General features: G+C 34.8%; 1 protein-coding gene across 4 annotated transcripts in view; it reads left to right on the forward strand.

The window, feature by feature from the left end:
- The first annotated feature begins 496 nt into the window (after positions 1 to 496).
- Positions 497 to 24,031, forward strand: part of LOC109071429 (pituitary adenylate cyclase-activating polypeptide type I receptor-like) — a 30,271-nt gene continuing 6,736 nt past the window's right edge. Inside the window, exons 1-10 of one of the 4 annotated variants that reach the window (XM_042719011.1) lie at positions 497 to 749; positions 2,983 to 3,086; positions 7,836 to 7,941; positions 18,253 to 18,360; positions 18,845 to 18,945; positions 19,870 to 19,967; positions 20,537 to 20,669; positions 22,079 to 22,232; positions 22,465 to 22,525; positions 23,944 to 24,013. In XM_042719011.1, coding sequence (XP_042574945.1) covers positions 3,030 to 3,086; positions 7,836 to 7,941; positions 18,253 to 18,360; positions 18,845 to 18,945; positions 19,870 to 19,967; positions 20,537 to 20,669; positions 22,079 to 22,232; positions 22,465 to 22,525; positions 23,944 to 24,013 — 888 coding nt within the window. In that variant the 5' untranslated portion in view covers positions 497 to 749; positions 2,983 to 3,029. The remainder of the gene's footprint in view (positions 750 to 2,982; positions 3,087 to 7,835; positions 7,942 to 18,252; positions 18,361 to 18,844; positions 18,946 to 19,869; positions 19,968 to 20,536; positions 20,670 to 22,078; positions 22,233 to 22,464; positions 22,526 to 23,943; positions 24,014 to 24,031) is intronic. The other 3 variants (XM_042719012.1, XM_042719013.1, XM_042719014.1) reach the window with 3 other exon arrangements.

Genomic DNA, 24,031 nt, shown 5'->3' on the forward strand with positions numbered 1-24,031 from the left:
CAGTCAACTTGTGGTGTGAAATTGTGACATGTTCACTGTTGATGAATGATGCTAAATAATGGTGAGTGATGGTTTATTTATGCAACTGATGTTCAGTGTTGGAGAGCAATATTAGTGATGAATAATGGTATGATTGTTCACTTATTAATAGATTATAAACCACAGTTAGAAACTCACAAAATAAAGAAAGACAAGAAAATGCATTGAATGCATACTACAAATTGGTTACATTTTTTGAATAGTGTTCATTTTTGGTGCAATGAGGGTAAATAATGGTGAGTGATTGTTTATTTATGCAAGTGATGTTTATTGTTGGAGAGGCTTATTAGTGAAGAATAATGGTAGGATTGATTACTAGGTAATGGATTATAAACCACAATCTCGCAAATCAAAGAAATCCAAAAAAAAAAAAAAAAAAATGCATTGAATGCATAATGCCAGTTGGTGAAATATTCAGTGTTAAGCGTTGAGGGTTGAATGATGAATGCGTGTGATGGCATAATAATGTGAATGCCGTGCTGTGCTGTTCAGTGATGCTGGTGTCTCTCAGTGCAGGTGTGTCAGCAGCAGTGAGGGAATCACCGCTCTTCACTCTCACGCTCCTTCAGTGCTCCACAGACCTTCATTGCTTCAGTCTGTCGATGTGAGACGCGGATGACAAAGTTAAAATCGCAGGTCCACGAATCGAACCGTCCATTTGCAGACGTTTCGACGAAGAAGAGTGATTATACGCGCGTTTTTCTGTAATGGTGAGTTTGCGCTTCTTCTTTCTATGCGTTTCTTCAGTCATTGATCGCAGTCGCAGCGATGCATTGAATGCAGGCGACCTCCGTTCACCATAATACACGGTAGTGAACGGCGTGTTTCTCATTATCTTCACGCGTTTCTGTGGACTTATTAATTATTAATATGAGATGAGTGAATATTTAGAGACCGCAGAGATTATTGGGTTTGCTTTGTTGGATATACGTTCAGTTCAGGAATTTAAAGATGATTTGTGGGTTATAATGTACCGATTCATCCACATTATCACTTTAAAAGGATGCATTTGAATGCATCCCAAGCATGTTTGTCGCAAATTTTGTTTTTCATGTAAACTGTAAATGGCTGAATCTCATGAAGCTTTTCCAGAATGTCACATTTCACCCCAAAATTTATATATATGAAAATAATACGAAATAATATTTGCATAAATATTTTCATCACAGTTAATCACATTTCCACCGACTGTAAATAATTCTATATGATTTAACCAGTAGCCTAATATTATTAATGTATCAAGGCTGCCTGTTGTACTACCTTTAAAGTCTACTGATTTTAATAAAAATAAACTGACCAGACAGGAAGATTTCATTACTCTGTTACAGTAATGAGAATCTAATGAGAGCCATCATTAAAGAATAATGAGAATTAGAGCCAAACCTCAAAAGTTAAACATTTCGAGACTTAACAATGAAAACTAGGGAGAAAATGGGTCGAACTGTCCTGACAAAGATGCAAAATATAGGCTATATAAATCCAATAACATTAAGCATTTTTTTTTCTTTTAGGGTGAAATATAATCCAGTTCACTGATATGCACCTCATGAAGCAAACTTGTGTGTCTTGAGCCAGAAAAAAACATCGCCAGTGTCATTTACAGCAAAGCACCTGTGTAAAGCCATTAATCAGGCAATTCTGATGGTTTCTCTCGTGCATTAGGTCTGTTGTCTCTCTCTAAAGCCTTACACCATCATCAGTAAATCAGTCCAGATTTCTGCAGTGAATATGAAGGCATGCAGTGAGTCACAGCACACACTAATGCTGCCTTCACATTCATGCAAAACAAACCACTGTATATTCCCATTCAAATTACTGCCTCAAAATTAATCCGATTTTTAAAAAGTGCATGTATTGCCTTACACACTTTTGACCTTGTAATGTTTTGACATTGTGAACCATATTCATTTATTATAATTCATTAGGTGCTGAAAATGCTATGCTTTTCTCTTTGTGTTACAATGTTGCTTTTTCTGTTGTGGAAAAGATGCATCACCGTTAATGGAATTAATGTAGCAATACAGTAGATCACAATAGCATTAGCGGTACAAAAATACACAAGAACATCCAATGTTAAATGACCGTTATTATTATTACCAGATGCTGTTGTGCCTTCAAGAGCACAGAGCCAATTCAGAAACACAGCCCTGTGCTACTCATTATGATGGCTATCAGAGCCGCTGTGTGTGTTTTGCATCCATAAAAAAACCTTCTGTTTGATTGACACTCAACTGTCTTTCTCTCCTTGAAGTGCCTGTTTGTTTGCATCCCACAAGGGTTACAAAAATAGCACGGAGAAGAGAGAGAATGTGCAAGAAGAAACATTTAGATGTACATTTTCTACTGAAATTGGCATTTCTAGACTTGAGAGCTGCAAAGCATTCACATACATACCAAATCATCACACGTTCATTTGGAGGAAAACAGTGTAATATCTGATTCTTTTCAACACTGAATCATCTTGTTTTTCTGATTATGCAAGTTAGGAGTTCTGCAGTTGCATGTAGTTGAATCACTGCTTGTTTTTGTCTATGTGTGTGTTTTATTCCTTATGATTCATTCATTTATTCCTTTTTTGGGAGCTAATAAAGATGAGTAAGACAGCGGGTGCTCGGAGACCGTTCGCTATCCTCGCACAGGTCTCATCTTAAAGGATTTTATACCTCCTTAGATTAAATCTGGCCGACACACATTTCCTGTAAAACCCCTGCCCACTCGCCCCTCCCTCCATGCCAGCCCTGCACACTTCAGGGATCAGAGATTTGATTATTTTGGATGGGGTTGTATATAATAAAGAATGTAAGGGTGATTCTGTGTTTTTGTGGGTCCAGACTGAGCATCAGCCACTGTGCTGCAGTATATTATGATGTGGCCATTAGTACTAAAGCAGCTCTGTATCTCTCTGTGTGTGTGTGTTATAAAACAATGTTCCTTCTCTTTTAGGCTTTATAAGGTTGTGTGTGAGATCTCTGGGAACAATCGTGAGCAGAATGCATAGACACGCAACAAGAGAGACCTTCCTCGTCCTCTTCCTCATCATCAGCCTGGTAAGAGCAGAGAGGAGCTTGTATTTGTGTGCTTTGGGCCTGTATTCACATGGATTTAGATGATTATATTTTACACATGTGACCATTATTGAAGTTTGATAAGGCAAGAATCACTATTACAGTTGCTTGGTTAAAGTTAGTTTTTGAACAAACCCCTAACCCTAAACACTGGGTATCATGATTTTGCCTAGTAGATGATAAAATAGCCATTTTAGAGACCAAAGACTTTAAGCAACCATCTAGAAAACCCTACAAAGCAGCTACCAATGTCCTACAGTAGCAAACATTCAGAACAGCCTAGCAACCACAAGTATTATTTAAATAATATTTATATACTTATATAGTTTGTATTAATGTTTTGAATTAGCTTTTATTTTTATACTTTCAGTTTTCAATTAAATTTTAGTTTCATTTTTAGAAATGTGCTTTTGTTAGTTTTATTAGCTTTTGTTTACACTATTTAGGTTTCATTTATTTTTATTTCAGTTTTAGTTTTTGCTAATTTCCCTTTTCCATTTTATACAAACCTGATTCCAAAAAAGTTGGGACACTGTACAAATTGTGCATAAAAAAGGAATAGAATAATTTACAAATCTCATAAACTTATATTTTATTCACAATAGAATATAGATAACATATCAAATGTTGAAAGTGAGACATTTTGAAATGTCATGCCAAATATTGGCTCATTTTGGATTTCATGAAAGCTACACATTCCAACAGGTAGCAATAAGAGGCCGGAAAAGTTAAATGTACATATAAGGAACAGCTGAAGGACCAATTTGCAACTTATTAGGTCAATTGGCAACATGATTGGGTATAAAAAAAGAGCCTCTCAGAGTGGCAGTGTCTCTCAGAAGTCAAGATGGGCAGAGGATCACCAATTCCCCCAATGCTGTGGCGAAAAATAGTGGAGCAATATCAGAAGAAGAGTTTCTCAGAGAAAAATTGCAAAGAGTTTGAAGTTATCATCATCTACAGTGCATAATATCATCCAAAGATTCAGAGTATCTGGAATGATCTCTGTGCGTAAGGGTCAAGGCCAGAAAAACCATACTGGATGCCGTGATCTTCAGGCCCTTAGACGGCACTGCATCACATACAGGAATGCTGCTGTGATGGAAATGACAACATGGGCTCAGGAATACTTCCAGAAAACATTGTCGGTGAACACAATCCACCGTGCCATTCGTCGTTGAGGTCTAAAACTCTATAGGGTCAAAAAATAGACCATATCTAAACATGATCCAGAAGTGCAGGTGTTTTCACTGGGCCAAGGCTCATTTAAAATGGACTGTGGCAAAGTGGAAAACTGTTCTGTGGTCAGACAAATCAAAATTTGAAGTTATTTTTGGAAAACTAGGACGTCATGTCATCTGGACTAAAGAGGACAAAGACAACCCAAGTTGTTATCAGTGCTTAGTTCAGAAGCCCGCATCTCTGATGGTATGAGGTTGCATGAGTGCGTGTGGCATGGGCAGCTTACACATCTGGAAAGGCACCATCAATGCTGAAAGGTATATCCAAGTTCTAGAACAACATATGCTCCCATCCAGACGTCGTCTCTTTCAGGGAAGATCTGGCATTTTCCAACATGACAATGCCAGACCACATACTGCATCAATTACAACATCATGGCTGCGTAGAAGAAGGATCTGGGTACTGAAATGGCCAGCCTGCAATCCAGATCTTTCACCCATAGAAAACATTTGGCGCATCATAAAGTGGGAAGATGCGAAAAAGAAGACCTTAGACAGTTGACGCAACTAGAAGCCTGTAATAGACAAGAATGGGACAACATTCATATTCCTAAACTTGAGCAACTTGTCTCCTCAGTTCCCAGACGTTTGCAGACTGTTATAAAAAGAAGAGGGGATGCCACACAGTGGTAAACATGGCCTTGTCCCAACTTTTTTGAGATGTGTCGATGCCATGAAATTTAAAATCAACTTATTTTTCCCTTAAAATGATACATTTTCTCAGTGTCATCTATGTTGTATTCTGAATAAAATATTGAAATTTGAAACTTCCACATCATTGCATTCTGTTTTTATTCACAATTTGTACAGTGTCCCAACTTTTTTGGAAACGGGGTTTGTGTGTGTGTGTATATATTATATATATATATATATATATATATATATATATATATAATATATATATATATATATATATATATATATATATAAATATTATATTATTTACTTATTTTACGCTTAAACTTATTTTACATAGTTTACTTGGGGATTTTTGGTAGTACTTTACAATAACCTTCCTTACTTAACCTTAGTTAATTCATTAACTATAGCATTATCTTACAAGGAGCAATACATTTGTTATAGTATTTATGAATCTTCGTTAATGTTAGTTACCACATATCTTTGCATTAAAAGCCACTCAGGACACCTTAGAAACGGGTAGTAGCACTAAAAAAGAACTAGTTTTTGTACTCTCTGTTTGACTGTTCACAATGCTAGTGTGTTTCACCAGAGTAGCACTGTGAACATGCAAGCTGAAAAAAAACTAAAAAAATTCTGTTTTAGTGCCAGTTTCAAAGCATATCTGAAAGGTTGACTTTTAAAAGAAGAAAAACACATCCTGAGGTTTTGTGATAACTGTTGTGTGATAAAGGTCTTGTTAGTTCTTGGTAATTTCCCTACAGTGAAGTAACAAACAAGAGCATCTTATCTTTTAAACAAAATGAAAAGAAAAGCCATCTGAATGGTGGGGATGGAGGGTTTGGATGATTTGCATAAGAAGTCCATTGAAAAATAGTGCTCAGATGCCTGAAATATCAACTTTGTCTCAGAAGTTATTTAACCAATTATTGATATACAGAGTATAGAGCTAGTTGCACAAAAACAACTTTATAGTGGAAAAAAAATTCTTTAGGTTAAAAAAAAAAAATCTTCATACTAAGAAAAAATGGTTGTGCATGTGTATTTTTTCTCATTTTTGAAGACCAAAGTGTGGTATTTTACATGCATGTGTTTATTCATAAACTGAGTAAAACAAAGATACATTGAGTCAAATTTAAATCTAGTATTTGAGTCTGTAAATACAGTAGAATTCAGAATCCAGATGGCACTGTGTTGTCAGAAGTAATAAAAAGGGAACCTTCATTCATTAAATTATTTGTGTTTCTGGGAAGGCTTTATTTTTGTTGCAATCCAGACTGCAGACAGGATCATTTTAGATTGGTGAATTTGAGGTCTGACCCCTGAGGCCTTCAGTTTAGGCCTGAAAGGAGGATAAAATGAAAAGTTTGGAAAGGAGGTCAAGTGTATAAATCTAAAATATTACATGCTTCATTTTACATACAGAATTGTACGACTTTCACATAACATTTCAGTAACCACAAACATTAGATTACAAGTTACTTAGAGTGTGTACTTTTGGTAAGTTGCAGGAGGAGGTAACCATAGCAACAGTTGGCTGCTCAAGTGCTTTTCATTAGGATCAATGGACAGTAGATGATGTAATGTCATTATTTGGCAATTTATTATAGATTTAAATTGATCCCCGCCAATTGACTAAACAAAAAATTGTTTAGCATTTTTGGGAATACCTGTTAATATATTGTTAATATCTGTGCATGTAAAAAGAATTTGGCAGCAGAAGTGTGTTGACACCACAGCTCCACACATTTCTATGGAACTCAAAGAATATTTTACCCAAAAATAAAAATTTGCTGAAACGTTACTAACCCTCGGGCCATCCAGATGGGTTTGTTTCTTCATCAGTACAGATTTGGAGAAATGTAGCATTACATAACTTGCTCACCAGTGGATCTTCTGCAGTGAATGGGTGCCGTCAGAATAACAGTCCAGCTGATAAAAACATCACAATAATCCACAAGCAATTCACACCACTCCAGTCCATCAATTAGCATCTTTATAAGAAACAAATACATCAAGACGTTTTAATTTGAAATCATTGCTTTGGGTTTAAAATATGAGTCCATGATGCATAATAACCAGTGAAAAAATCCATCTCCTGTTGTCTTCACACATCAAAATCTACCAATATATTGTTAGAACTGTTTTTAATTTGTAAACGGTGCTTGATTTGTGCATATTTCTCTTTTGATTCAGACAAGATGACTTTTTACACTGGAGAACGCAAAATTATGGATAGAGGATACTTTTTAAGTTATACATGTCTTACAGAAAGATTGGTTTCTAACAAACACACAACTTTTCACTTCTCAAGATGTTAACTGATGGACTGGAGTGGTGCATATTACTTGAGGATTATTGTGATGTTTTATCAGCTGTTTGGACTCTCATTCTGATGGCACCCATTCACTGCAGAGGATCCATTGGTGAGCAAGTGATGCAATGCTAAATTTCTCTAAATCTGTTCTCATCTACAATAATTCATCTATATCTTGGGTAGCCTGAGGGTGTTTTTTAGGACAACCAGTTTTAGCTGGATTTTTACTGTGATGAACATTCAGTCCAACGCAGTAACAAACCCTATAGATGTCAGAGACAGAAATAACACAACTTCTATAAAAGATAAAGTCTGTGAAAGTTTATTTATTTACCCCCAGAGGGATAAATAGACGGGACCCTCACAGATTTTGGGGGTCGATTTTTCATCTTGTTTATATGCAGGCAAGTTGTTATTGGAAACATTTTGGTGGTTTTTGTGGCGTGAATGTATCCTGTTTGTTGCTGCTGTTTATTCGTTGTGCTCTTGTGTTGTTCTGGTTTATTTATGTGTTTTGTCTGTTTGTTGATTCAGATGTGGCCCATACATTCAGAGATCTCCAACTGCGTCATCAAACGTGAGGAGGAGAGATGCTTGGCTCGGATTGCCCTGCACGATCCTAAAGATGACGAAAAGTTTGGTAAGAGAGAGCAAAGGCTATCTAACACATTTACAGTATGTACAGTATAATATGTATACAGAGTATATGTGCATGGAATATGACCAAATGTGGCAAAATGTGAAGTGTACATCTAGTATGGAATTCACCAGTGCGTTTGATCTTCCAATTACAGTGAGAAAGATGAAAAGGATATGATAACAGCTAAACTTTTCCCTTTCTAGAGTAATTTTCAATCCGAATGCATCAAACAGTGAGAGACGCCTCTTTTGCACATGTCTGATACACAATGAACCATGAACTGATGAATGAGCTGATAAGAGCATTTTTGTAAACAAAGATTTTGACTAATGGGGCAAAATATAAGTTACTTTAATAGCTGATTACTATATATATATATATATATATATATAATATATATATATATATTAGTGCTGTCAAATGATTAATCACGATTAATCACATCCAAAATAAAAGTTTTTGTTTACATAATATATGCGTGTATGCTGTGTATATTTATTATGTATATATGATAACAAACACATGCATGTATACATTTAAGAAAAATATGTTATGTTTATATATTAAATATATTATATATAATATAAACATATAAGAATATAAATATATAAATGTATATACATGTAAATATTTTAAAAATATTTACTGTATGTGTATGTATTTATATATACATAATAAATATTACACAGTACACATACATATAGTATGTAAACAAAAAAACTTTTATTTTGGATGCGATTAATCGCGATTAATCATTTAACAGCACACATATATATATATATATATATATATATATATATACATCTATATATATATACACACACACACACACACACACACACATATATATATATATATATTATAAATATAATTTTCACACCTTAAGGACCTGTTTTGTTATGTTTCCTTTCCCATGTGCTCTGTGTGACCTTGTTTTCCCTCATGTCTGATTATTGTCATTTGGTGTCATTAATTACCCTCATCACCCCTCTTATTTAGGTTGTGTTCACTTCATTGTTTGCTGTCCGGTCTATGTGTTCATCCTGCCTGTCTGTCCTGTGTTTGCCCTATTGTGGAATATTGAAGACATCTTAAATATTAATATTAAATATTAAAGTTTGTCTTCAGTCTTCGCCACCTTCTTGTGTGTATCTCACTGTAGCGTGACAGTAATTTAATAAAATTACATTTACATACGCATCTGTTCTAAAGTTTGGGATCGATAAGATATTGTTATTGCTTACCAATGCTGCGTTTATTAGAAAATGCAGTAAAAACAGTAGAAAAAGGGAAATATTATTACAATTTAAAATAATGGTTTTCTATGTGAATATATTTTTGTGATGCACAGCTGAATTTTCAGCATCATTATTCCAGTCTTCAGTGTCACATGATCCTTCAGAAATCATTCTAATATGCTGATTTGCTGCTAAAGAAAGATTTCTTATTATTATCAATGCTTAAAATGTTGAATATTTTTGTGGAAATTGTGATATATTTTTCTTCATGATTTTGTGATTTTGTGACTTTTTTTTAAAACATTATAAATGCCTTTACTGTCACTTTTGATTAATTTAGTGCATCCTTGCTAAGTACTAATTTATTTACTAATTTGACTAACCCCAAACTTTTAAACAATTATGTAACTAAATTATATATTTAAGTCACTTTATATTTTATTAAACTGAAATGGGATACATGAAATGACAACAAACACTCTTATTATTAAATCTCATTAGAAAAACTGTTTTTTTTTGCATCCATATGGCTTTATTGGACTGTAATAGGCCAGATGGGGATGTCAGCAACCATCGATCATTTTTTAACAGATTCATTGAATTGAACAGTTCGATTCACAGAAGTGATTTGGAACTGTTACAATGCAACATTCCATCTAGCGTGTTTTTCATTCTGTCTTCCCATCTCCCTCTTAGTCCTTCTTCTGAAAGAATGGCTCATGATTCTCCATCTCTCCCAGAGCCTCAATATACTAAATTAACTAGAACTTGCGTTCATTGGATTCATTTCGCTCTGCGTGTACTAAATGTGTCATCCGTCCCCTATAGAGGTATTCAGGTATTGTGGTAAACAGGAAGCAGGGCTGTGACACCTGTCAGCAATTACAGAGAAGAGAAGTTATTTTTGTGAGAGCTGGAGGACTCATCCAGCGAGATGTGGATAAATGGGCAGAGAGGAAGATGGAGAGAAAGCACTTTGACTCTGACTCATGTGTTTGCAGCCTCAAGGACACTCCAGATAGTTCTGACTGTTTGGAGCAGAAAATAACAGATTATAAGGTGTAAACCAGCTTGAGTTGCTAGAAAGACACTTGGGGGTGAATTCACTGAACAGCAAAAGTTTTACATGTGGAATTACTTCAGTGCCAAAACCTGCGTGTTTTTCAATAACCAACCGCAATCTAAAACCAGATGTGCTGTAGGTTGTCATTGCTATTCTTTTCAGAGCAGTCAGCAGAATAGAGGTTTATTTCAAAAGACAATAGTTTTGTTTTAGTTTGATTCAACAGTGAGATATTTTATGGTTCTTTAGTCGTTTTAAGGTGTACAAAAATGGCAAAATATCTGAGCCAGAAGATGTGCATGTTTAAATGTACACTACCTGTCAAAGGTTTGGACTCAGTAAGATAAGAAATTAACACTTTTATTTAGCATGGATGCGTTAAATTGATTAAAAAAAAAAATACTGTAAGCATTTATGATATTACAAAAGATTTATGATGTTCTGTTTCAGCATTTATAATAATAAGAAGAAATCTTTCTTGTCAAAACAGAATGTTAGAATGATTTCTGAAGGATTACGTGACATTGAAGACTGGAGTAATGATGCTGAAAATTCAGATTTACATCACAGGAATAAATTATATAAAATATATATATGAAAAGGAAAACAGTTTTTTAAACAGTAAAAATATTTCACAATATTACTGTTTTTACTGTATTTTTAATCAAACAATTGAAGCCTTGGTGAGCATGAGAAAAAATCTTATTGACCCCAAACTTTTTGAACAAGTAATAAATAATATTAATGTTTTTCTTAGCTATTGAAAATGCACTGTAAGGTATGAAGGAAACTTTATTTTAACAAACTTGATGAGAAGAAGGTAAAGTGTTTGACTATGTGTGTTCAGACATCTCGTCTTTCAGCCTTGTTTTAAAGCCATTAAATTCTTGGCAAATTTTAGCTGTCCAATCAGCATCCTCTGGGGGCGGTTAAGCTAATTAGACGACAATAGTACCCTCAACCGCAACGGAGAGCAAAATGCTTACCAGCAGAGAAGTAAGCATCAGTTTCAAGATATCTGCAAACCATTAAAAACGCCAGTAATTGAAACCCTTGTTAAACTCAAAGCTATCACTGGTGGAGAAGGAGTTTGTACAGTAGCTGCAAAATATGGATTTAGTGAGCTCAAGGTCATTCTGAGCACAGACACCAGTAATTTATACCTTTAAATGCATTTGATCTCACATTTGATTATATAACAAACATCTTTTGTGAAATATTTAGTTTGAATTGTGTGCTTGTGCTGTTTTTCTTTAGAGTAAATGCTGCTTGGTTTGATATTTTTGTGCATGTAATGCAGTGACCTTTTTGCGTGCGACTTTAGTGTCTCTGTTTTCTTGAACTGGGAGTCTTTGGAGGAATGACCTCTGTGTTCAGCCTGTTTACATCTGCTTCATTGATCCTCGTCCTCTCCTGTTCCTTAAAGCACAGCAGGCTCATCTCTGCGCAGACAGAAAATCATTCAGCAGGAAATAAAACAGCCACGTTTGCAAGAAGGGGTTGAGAAAGAGACTGACAGATGCAGACAGAAAAAGCAAAAGTGTGTGGGAGAGAAATTGAGACAAAAGAGAAAGTGAGCGAGAGTGGTACTAGTGTCATTTAGAACATGAACGTAAGCAAAATAACACAAATATGAGTAATCATTGCATTTTTACGTCACTAGTGCTGTCTGTCAAAAAAAGAAAGCAGTATCAACTGCAGTTTTTTTTATGATTTTCATCTTGAATAAATATTTGATTAGTCTGCCAAAAAAGTCAGCTATTTTACACAGAATTGGGTTAAAAATGCAAAATAATATAGATATATATATATATATATATATATATATATATATATATATATTTTTTTTTTTTTTAAAGATGATAACATATTGATGATACACTTGTGCCGTCAAATGATTAATTGCATCCAAAATAACAGTTTTTGTGTGCATTTATGTGTGTATTGTGTATATTTATTATGTATATATAAATACACACACATGCATGTATATATTTCAGAAAAAAGTGTTATGGTTACATATTAAATATATTTATTTATAATATAAATTATATGAATATACATATAGACATGCTAATACATGTTAATATTTAAAAAATATACTGTATGTATGTGTATTTATATATACATAATAAATATACACAGAACAGACACATAATGCAAAAAAAATAAGTTTTTAAATTATAATAATATTTCACAATATTACTGTTTTTACTATATTTTTGATCAAGTAAGTGGAGCCTTGGTGAGCATAACAGACTTTTTATACAAAAGTATAAAAACTTATTTTGAATGACCCCTTTACTGTCTTTTCTCCCTTTTGAACTGTAACATTTGAGCCGACGAGATGTGCGGATCCATGTGCAAGCTTTTATTGGTCAGAGACGTGGTCATAACAGGCATGGGTCAAACAATGGCAAACAGAGGGCAAGACACAAGAATAATCCTAGGGCAAGCGTGGGTCTTCAATGAGCGAACAATATCCAGACAGGGTAATCCAAAAGGTAAATCCAAAAATACGAAAACAAGAATCAAAACCAGGTAAACAATCCAATCCAAACCACGAAGTCAAGACAAGGCAGGATACGAGACAACACTGGCTAAACAATACCCTGCAGTGAATGGTGGTGTGAGACTGAGTTATATACTGACAGGATAATGAGGTAACGAGGAGGGAGGAGCTAATCAGTTACTATAGAAACTAACAAGATGGGAAAAGGAACAAGGGAACACAGAAAATAAAAAATAAAACACATTCAAAATAAGAGTCCACAAAACCAGAGATAGGGAAACATAGACTGGGATCCTGACAGAACTATTAAATGCATTTGTATAATAATTTTGTATATTTTTCTTTTTCCAATAATCATTTACATTCTAGAGATTTATATATATATATAAGATATATATAAGACATATCAATTACATAATCTTATCAACCCAAACTTAAATAAATAAATAAATAATAACTTATTTCAAAGTTGACAACTGGATGCCACCTTTAATTATGTGACATTGTTATTTTAGTTGTTATTTATATACTATTAAAGTTTTATTATTGTATTCTGGTATCTATTAATATTTTAAATCAGATTTTATTATTTGTTTCTAGGTTTCATTTTATTTTTAAAGTTAAAGTTTTAGTCATTTTGCCAGTTGACATTTTTATTAGTGTTTGAATATTACAAATATTTTACATAGCTTAGTTTATTTTTATTTCAGGTTTAGTTTTAGTTGATTTTAAAACTTATTCCACTCATCAATTTACAGTTGAAGTGTTTTCAATTTTTCACCTAATACTGATATGTTAATTTATTTCAGTCTTTTCCCAATTAAAAGTAATTTGTATTAGTCTTAGTTAACAGTAACAACACTAATATGACATAATTATTGCACACTGAATGCTTCTTTGCATGCTATATTTTAGTAAGCATTGTGTGTTTGTATTCTAACATAGCATATTCTACACTTGTGTATCTGTTTTGAAATGTTGTTTAGTATGAATGAAGCTGTAATGATGTTTACGCTTGAGCAGCCGTATGTTCTCAGGGCTCCTGATGCATCAATGATGTCACACTTTGATTAGTCTGTGAGTCCGATCGGCAATATCTCACCAATAAATCTGATTACGATCCAGCAATGACCTTTATAGCAGTGAGTCAGTCTGAGCACGTGTTCATCTGAAGCTGTTTGCTGCTAGAAATGATTCAGAGAGTCAGTGTTTGTGTCAGTACGAACACTTTTATCTGCATCTGGTTAGTTTGCTATTTCTCCGTCTCCCTCACTCTCTCCTTCTGGTTTAGAGAGCTCTCGTTTGGCCTTTCAGATAATTGGCTTTGTGTCCGGACCAATTTGAGATGTGTGAGAAAGAACGTGCACCACCAGACAGACAAAACCTACTGCTCTCCACCTTCACTTCACATATTCACTGGAGCTAGAAAGAGCAGAAAGGCTGCAGGTGGAGAAACCGAACGTCGCTCTAGAGACTTTAATCAAACTAAATGTACAGCGTCTAGTTAATCAGGCTCTCGGCCAAAGTAACTATGACTTCATTCCTTCCTGTTAGTTAGCAAAACATCTAAGCACGTTCATGAATCATGTTATTGTTTCAGGGATCAATTCTGTGAAACGAGCTGCAGAGAAATTTTATTTTTCCTTAGTTTATTACTGAAACGTTGCTTCAGTTATGAGTCAGAGAACAATACATTTGGACAGTAACCATTAATTCATTTGTTTGTTTACTTTTTATTGAGGGTTTTATATTTTTTGTTTATTTTGTTAGTTTGTATTTATAGTGACAATGTTGAGATGCAACAATATTATTTCAATTGTTTATTAGTGTTTGTTCATTTTTATTATTTTAATATTTATTTGAATATTCATTAATTTGTTAGTTTTTAGTTTTTATTTAGCTTGAGTTTGCAGTGTTCGTATTTGTCAGGAATATGGACCTGTTTTGTTGTGTTTTCCCTCCTCATGTGCTCTGTGTACCAGTTTCTCTCATGTTTGATTGTGTTCATGTCATCCAGGTGTGTCTTGTATTTACCCTTGTTACCCCGTGTATTTAAGTCCCATTCTGTGCTGTCTGTCTTTATCGAGTCTACTAATGTCATGTCCATGTGTCACAGTCATTCTAGTTTGGATTACCCCTTATTTCGGATTTATTAAAGACTGTTTCTCTGATCCACGTCTCCGTCATTCTCTCCGACACAGTGTGTGACAAAAGACACGACCTGAAAAAAAGTTTAATTGCTTGGTCCCCTCTGTTTGTTTTCTGTGGTTTGTACAGTGTTTTATTTTCCCCCGTTTTCCCCATGGATCCCTTCGACCCCTTATCCCATCCTCCTCCTCCTGCTAGAGCAGGGTGAAAGATCGCTAGTGGGCCATACCAGCCTGTTCCTGGCCATTGCTTCGCTTACCAGCTACCTGGAGTCTGTGGGTAAGCACTCTGCGTGTTCTATGATGCCAGCCTGAACCCCGCGTGCAGAGCGTCATTGTCAAAAGATGGTCCTTGACCGATGAGCCATCGCTGCATGGAGCAACAGAGCCGAGGATCGCGCCAGGTGTGAGAGTCGGCTATAATGCCCGCTACGAGGGAGAGTGTCGTGGACAGCGAGAGTGCGGAGAGGAGCTCCACCCACGGTGCCATTGCTGAGGGTGAGCTTTTTGAAGAACTGGGACTGTGGAACGCTGACCTGCCCCCACTTCTCCCTTCTTTGTCGGAGCCCTCTATCAGTCCTGTCCCCTTGTCAAGCCCAGCGAGGACTGCTATTCCCACGCCTGGCCCAGGGAGGGCCACAGATCAAACCCAGAGAGGGCTCCTTTTCCCCCGTCCAGCCCAGTAAGAGACTCTATTCCTGAGCTCAGCCAAGAGAGGGCTCCTGTTCCTGAATTAGGCCCAGAGAGGGCTTCCATCCCCGAGTCCAACACCGAGAGGGCTTCCGTTTCCAAATTCGGCCCAGAGAGGGCTTCCGTTTCCTGAGTTTGTTCCAGAGAGGTCTTCTGTTCCTGAGTTCGGCCCAGAGAGAGCTTCAGTTTCCTGAGTTTGTTCCAGAGAGGTTTCTTGTTCCTGAATTAGGCCCAGAGAGGGCTTCCGTTCCCAAGTTCGGCTTGTGTCCCCGAGTCCATCACAGAGAGGGAAAGGGAGGGCATTTGCTCCTGATTGCAGCCCTGAGAACCCAGAGGGCTTTTGTTGTGTTTTCCCTCCCCATGTGCTTTGTGACTCAGTATCTCTAGTGCTTGATTGTATTCATGTCATCCAGGTGTGTCTTGTTACCCCATGTATTTAAGTCTAGTCTGTGGTGTCTGGCTTTACCCTTCTACACACTGCAAGATTTTAGCAATCCTATAAAATCATTGCTGGTCACACTGTGCGAGATGGATCTAATAAACTTGAGTACGACGTGCATGTAGACTGTGCGATGATGACACCTTTGACTCATAGGCTACGACGCATGTTTCTATAGAAGAATAAAACATCATTAGCATGTGCTAGTGGTAAACAAAAAGAGCATAATGAATCACACTTTAACAGTTGTAGTTTTTGTGTGCTGAAAAAAAGTGGAAGCGGTGAAAGAGGAAGGAATAAGAGCTTGAGGTAAGCAGTTTTATTTTTTAGTGCCATGTCACGTTGATTTCATGTCGCATTTTTACTGGTTGGTCAGTAAATGTGGGTTGTAACTGCAGACACACTGTGCGATGATCACGCTGAATTTCTGATACTACCAGAAAATTATCGTAGGCTATCTTTGGTTCCAAGACTTTGACAACGGCCATCTTTGAACCTCTCTCACTGTATGACATAGGACCACCGATTAGGAGCCACAATCACAGAAATTGCTACGATTGTTTCACGATGCCCCTCTTTTGTCTGGGACAGCCGAAAATCCTGCAGCGTGTCTTGGGCTTTTGTCGGGTCTACTAACATCATGTTCGTCTGTCACAGTCATTCCTAGTGTGGATTACCCCTTGTTTTGGATTTATTAAAGATAATATTAAGATGAATAGTATTCATTTATAGAATTTATTTACATTAATTCGTTCATTCATTCATTCATTCAATCAATCAATCATTTAATTTGTTTGTATTTATAGTGTTCACATTGAAACTCGATTGTATCATACAGAATTTATTTATAGAATCTGGGTAGTATTTATTTAATTATTAATTTTATTTAGTTGTATTTATAGTGTTCACATGGAAACTCAATAATATAGAATTTATTTAAAGAATCTAGCTAGTGTTTATTTATTTATTCCTTTTTATTTATAGTGTTCATATTGAGACTGAATAGTATTTATTTGATTTATATATTTATAGAATTGTATTTACATTCATTCAGTTATTTATTTATTTATTTTATTTAGTTTGTATTTATATTGTTTATTTTGGAACTCAATAGTATTTATTTATAGAATTTATAGAATCTGGGTAATATTTATTTTTTGATGTTTTTTGTTCATTTTTATTTCACTTGTGTTTATAGTGTTGAGACTAATATTTATCTAGTATTTTTATTTATTAATTTATGTGTTACTTTTTATTTAGTTTGTATTTATTTGAATCTGAGACTTGATAATATGTATTTATTTATTTACAATGTTCACATTGCAACTGTTATTTATTTATTTAATTATATATAATTGTAGTATTGTGTAGTATTTTTTTTATTTGTTTTTAATGTGATCAGATCCCTGACTTTACTTAGAGGTCTCTGAGCATAGTTGAAGACAATAATATTTCTTCTTAAACTTCGAAGTTTCCATTTGCTGTCTACAGTTGAAATAGAATTGTTTCATTCTTGTTTACAGAAGAATAAATGAATGTATCATACAGTTTGATGATCAGAAATAGACATATCTGAACTCTAAATCTGTTCATTCCAAAATCTGTTGTTGATGTTCTGAAACTCTCAGGTATCCACATTCTTTTATTCATCTTTTGCATCATTTTGCTGGTTGCCACCAGATTGAGTGAGAGTCATTTCTGTAATTAATTCCAGAATCATTTCTGTAATGAGCTGAGGGAAACGAGAAGTCAAATGCAATTGTGAAAGTGATGGATTTTGATCCTGCTGGTCACAGTTATGCTCACCTTGGTGTCCTCCCGGGGGCTAATCTTAGAAAGACTTTAGTATAATTGAGAATTAAATGGAGACATCTATTATACGAGTGTCACGAGTCCCAATGTAATTTGGCTTCATGAGAATTTGTTTTATATGCAAAAGAGGATAGTATCTGTGCTGTTCCATTGTGTGAAGTTATGTTGTGGCACAGATACTGTTTCAGTTGGCAATACCATGATATTTCAATATCTATTATATATGCTTTTGAATTATTATTCTATGCCATGCTATATACTTGGCACTCTAAGGAAGTTCAAATAATAGCATAGTAACTCTCTGAAGCAAACAGGCCTCAGATCTCTGTAATAGGCACAGCAAGACAAAGCTAACTAGCTGCTGTGAGATGTGAGGTGTACTAATGTGAGTTTGGTGGTGTTGTTTTCAGAGTGTCCGTGGGAGTGGGACAATCTGACCTGCTGGGAGGCGGCCAGTGTCGGCAAGGTCGTTGAGGTCAGCTGTCCCGAGCTCTTCGAGTTCATGAGTCCAGAGGAAGGTGAGAGACATTGCACGCTGACATTTTTATTGCATTGCTGCTAATATAAATTATAACAGTAATATAATTAATTATATTAATATAACTAATTATAGTAATATAAATGAAAAGTATTGATAACACTTTACAGTAAGATTCCATTTGTTAATATTACTTGATACTAGATTGAACTAACAAGGACAAATACTTCTAGAGCATTAATTAATCTTTGTTAATGTTTTTGGTTCTATTTGTGGTTTAGTTCAGGTTTAACAGCAACACTGTTGAAGCAGCCGTAAGATCAGCCTGAGATCTCAAAGAAACTCTAAACGTTAGGCTTTACATGAGATCATGAGTCATAATAAATGTACATGTGATGTATGTACTCTTTTGTTCTTGTGGTTCTGCTGACAGCAGCATATTGCAGAAGCTGCTTACAGTATGTTTAAAGCAGGAAACATGTTTGATTTATCATTGTTCTGCTTGTTGTCTGGCTGATTTTCAGGGCTTGGCAAGATCAGCAGAAACTGTACAGAGTTCGGTTGGTCTGAACCGTATCCGCACTATGTTGATGCCTGTATGATTGATGACAACACAACCAAACCTGTGAGTATCTCATCTGACTGAAGTACTAATGATACAGATCATCTGGAGGCAAGCTCAGAACAGCTGTATACTGAGAGAATATGAGGGATGTAAGGACTATAGTCATTTAGGAGACCAACGTCATTACAAGAGTAATAAAAATTCAAATTTATAGTCCACCAATATGACAGATTCTTAAAATTGTAAAATTTTGTAATTTAACTTTTTGATTTTCACACTTCTGACAGAATTGCAAGAACTGTGACAAGCTTTTTTCCTCCAAGAAAACCTGAAATAAAAAGGCAGTGGCACAGCTTTATCTCATAATTCCGACATATTTAGACATAGACTTTTTTTTTTTTTTTTTTTTTTTGCAATTTCTGAATTTTCTTCTCAGAAGTTTATATCTCACAATTTCAAATTATAAACTTTCAATTACAAGTTAATAACTCAAATCTTCTAAGAATTCTAACTTTTTTTTTTTTTTTAAGAATTTTAAGAAGTTGGAATAGTGAGATGAAAAGTAGCCAGAATTGCAAGATATAAACTCATAAATATTTTTTCATTAGAAATGCAAGTTTGTAACCTGCATTTGTGAGACAAAGTTTTGAGAAGTCAGAACTGTGAGATAAAGTCGTAAATACCTTTTTAATTTTTTTTTAATTCCTTGCAGAAACAAGCTTTTAGTCTCGATTTGCCCGATTCTGACTTTTTTCTCGCAATTGTGAGTTCATATCTCACAGTTCTCTGATTTGTGAGATAAAAAATCAGAACTGCAAAATTGTTATTATAAGATAAAAAGTCACAATTACTTTTTTCTTTTCTTTTTTTCCTTGTCGGAAAAAAGCATTCAAATGATTGCACAAACAGAAATGGAAAAAAGCAAAAAGCTCTGCTAAACTGCTGCTAACCAAGACTAATGTAGTTTTCTCTTCCCTTCCCAAGGACATGTACTATGCGTCTGTGAAAGCTCTCTATACGGTGGGATACAGCACATCTCTGGTGTCTCTGACCACAGCTATGGTCATTCTGTGCCGCTTCCGGTCAGTTTAACATACTGATGAAACTCTAAGTACATGATACATGTCAAACCATGTTTTTTTTTTTTTTTTGTGATACTTAATTGGTAGTGATTTGATTATGTTAGGAAAAAGTATTTTACTAGAAATATTAACTGCAGTACAAAACTGTGACTTAATTTTATTCATGCAAAATATCATTTATTTTGTTTCTTCTTTTGTTTCTTCTTTTTTGGTGTGTATTATCGCCGAGATGTGAGATTGGCCTCTTAACTTTTTAAAGTACAGTTTCCCGATTACAATGACAAAGGATTTTACAGCCTGATGCAAATAAAGAAGCATTTTGAGTACTTTGTTTTCTTTAGTTCTTTAGAAAAGCATCTGTGTAGTGGTGCTTTACAGTACCTAAAAAGCAAATAGAGTGATCTGAAGAACCTGTGTATGATGTACATTATGATAAGATGCCGAGGGCTTCAAAGAAGCAGTGATGAGTGTTTGCACATTGATACAGACCCTCAGCTGCCCACCCAAACACTTTAGAATTTCAATCTCCTAACAACAGCGTAATCCTGTCTTTGAACGTCTGTCAACAGGAAGCTTCACTGCACCAGGAACTTCATCCACATGAACCTGTTTGTGTCCTTCATACTGAGAGCCATCTCTGTGTTCATTAAAGACGGGGTCCTGTATGCTGAGGAGGACAGCGACCACTGCTTCATTCATACTGTGAGTAATGCACATGCACCAATGCACATATTTTGTTTTGGATTAAAGCTTCACTAAACCTTTTTAGTTTTATGCCTGAAGAAATCAATATGACAAATGTATTAAAAATATATATATATAACATAACACCACTAAATACTAAATATACTAAAAAACAATAAAAATTATTAATTATTTCTAAATTTTTATTTATAACAGTTTTACATTTATGGTGCCATCAGCATATAAAACTATTTGGTTTTAATCTGTTAATAGTTTTTGTGTGTGTGTGGTTTAAAGTTTTTCTATAGGCTTTGTTTTCACAGTGAATCACAGATAAGTGGAAACTGTTAGTAGGGCCAGAGTTTGGCTGGATGCTGTTTGCATGTGAAATCCAGAGACTAATAATAACTCCATCCATTTATGTTCAAGCCTTCGGCCCACGTTCAACAACAACACGTTCTGTTTCCCCCGTCTGTGCCTGACAAACAGCCGTAATTATCATGAAGCTGCTCTGGAAATATTCCATTATTTCTGTATTAGCATATGAATAGCTTATAAAAACGTGCATGCTCTCATTATACACCTGAATGAGGGCTCTGAGCTCTTACCCCTAGCCAATCAGAGGCCATGTTAATGACATCACTTAGCAACAAATTGGATCAGAGGGTAATTGATGAACATGGTTAAAGACTTTAGGGTTTTCTGACACACGGCGGGCAAGAAATTGTGAATGGAAATGAATGGAAATATACATGCAGTCTGTCAGACGGAAGGATGCATCATGGATCCAGTTGCTTACAGCTGGTTTAAGATGATCACTAGGCTGGGTTGATTAGCTAAACTGGTCAAAATATCATTGAAATGTCACTTGTTTTAATCTTGGAATTAAAAAATGAGGACAAGACATTTGTGTATGGTTTTGTTTTCAATTGTTGTGTTTTTAACATAATTTTATTATGACATTTGCAAGTCAAACTGACCCTAACTGGTATTAATACCGTTTACCATGAATCACACTATGAAAAATAGTAAATTGCAAATAGCAGACAGATCAAAATATTATATTATATATACTATATTGTAGCACAATTATGACTTTACAAAAACATAATCAACGAATTATGCGAGAATATGATAAAACTGTTTTTAACAAATATGTTTAACATTTTCTATCTTAATAATTAATATGTTCATTTTCACAACTGAATATATTTTGCCTTTAGCATATTATTTAAGCATATTATATATATTCACTACAAAGAACCTTTTGTGAAATGGAAAGATACCAAAGATGTTAAAGGTTCTTCATGGAACCCTAGATTCCAATAAATAGCATTCACTCTTATTTTTAAGAGTGAATGTAAAATGGATTTCTAATGGGATCCATTGGATTTTAAGCAAACCTGAATGTGTTTCTCTGTGTTCAGGTGGGGTGTAAGGCAGTGATGGTCTTCTTCCATTACTGTGTGATGTCAAACTACTTCTGGCTCTTCATCGAAGGTCTCTATCTCTTCACGCTTCTGGTGGAAACCTTCTTTCCTGAAAGACGCTACTTCTACTGGTACACCATCATCGGCTGGGGTATGTCACAGTGATGCATCATAGAAAAAATGGATTGTTTATGATTGATTATGTGTCACAGTCATAGATATGGAGGGAAATGGAGTGTGGTGTTTGTGTATTAACTGGCCACTGGCTCTTTATGATGTGATTTGTTGTGCTGGCGTATGTAATGCATTCATATTGATGGTCCAAATGCATTGGAGAACAGCTTTGAGGTCTGACAAAGTTCCTCTTCCTCTCGCGTTTTCAGGAACGCCCACCATTTGTGTGACCATATGGGCCGTTCTGCGCCTTCATTTTGATGATTCTGGGTATGTGCAATGCCGCATACATGAAAACTAATACACTGTATTTGTTGCTTTGATATGCAAATGATGGCTATGAACTTCAGTGTCACTAGTCACTAGAATGAGACTATGTTTGGAAAGGACCACATGCTATTTTTTAAAATGTTTTAAATAAGAAAACACTGCTTTGTTACATAACCTCACTACGTTTAATTCTGTGCCATCTGGTTATCATCTCAGAAATACATATGGTTTAATCCAGCTTTGTGTAAAAATATCTTTTTGGAGTTGGATTACATAAATAGTAACAAGGTGAATGTGGTCAACATGAAAAGGTGCAACTCATGCATTTCTAATTACATTTCATTACTGTTGTGATATAATTATGCACAATAAGACCAGGAGCATCTATTAACCTATAGCATAATTCATATGCAAATTTCTAAAGCCTCTAAATTAGCAACATGATCAAACTTTGTAAAAAAAAAAAAAAAAAAGTTAGTTTTTTTTTTTTTTAATTAAATAAAAGACCTTTTAGTATCATTGTAAAAACATGCATATTCATGTTGTGGTTCACATGTATTTTTGCTTTGAAATTTTTAGGTAAACATAGACATTACATTTTATATTGTTAGTTATTTTTCAAGAGAAAAACGTGTAACTTTAACTTGATTGTCCATACATCATAATTTTAGAAAAATTGTGTTAAAATGTGAGTATTAAATATGATCTTCAGGCTTTCGAGGTGCATTTATTTATACATCTCTCAATCATCATTGTATCGTATTGCATTATATGTTTTGCCCCACGATAAAAACTAGAGAGCTTTGATCATACAAATAAATTGGAATAAATAAATATTGGGAGATATAGAGACAACTAATATTTACATGCATTTTATGTAAGTAGCTATCAGAATTTCATCTTACTTTTATTATTTGGCCATATAAATATAATCACCTGCACCAAATTGCATATTTTTGCTCAGTTTGATCCTGAGGTGTTTTCCCTCCTTAAATATGAGCTCTATATTCTCACTATATTGTATTGCATGTGCCATAAAAGCGTGATGTATCAAATATGATGCTCAAAAAAAAAAAAAAGCAAACTCTTTATATTTCTTTTTTTATGTTATGTCCAGTAAACCCTTCTGTTTAACATTTTTTGACTAATATTTAATATGAAAGGCTTTACATGGTTAGGAAAATAATTAGGATAAATTTTGATTCAAGCACATTGCATTTTGAGAAACAATTTTCCAGACAGTATGTGCTGTCCTATATCACACTTTTAGGCAAATGCAGTAGGGCATCTGGCACACACTGAATGCTATTTTCTTTCAGAAGCAAGCAGTTTATCATTCTGAACAGCTGCTAAATCACGTGACCTAGCCTACCAATAGCAATAAAGCTCCTTACAGTTAATCAATTGTATTTCTGCAGTTGCTGGGACATGAATGATAATACTGCCCTCTGGTGGGTAATCAAGGGACCCGTTGTGGCATCGATCATGGTAAGATAATATATTTTA

This window comes from Cyprinus carpio, chromosome B2 (assembly GCF_018340385.1).
Source record: "Cyprinus carpio isolate SPL01 chromosome B2, ASM1834038v1, whole genome shotgun sequence".
NCBI classification, from domain to species: domain Eukaryota; kingdom Metazoa; phylum Chordata; class Actinopteri; order Cypriniformes; family Cyprinidae; genus Cyprinus; species Cyprinus carpio.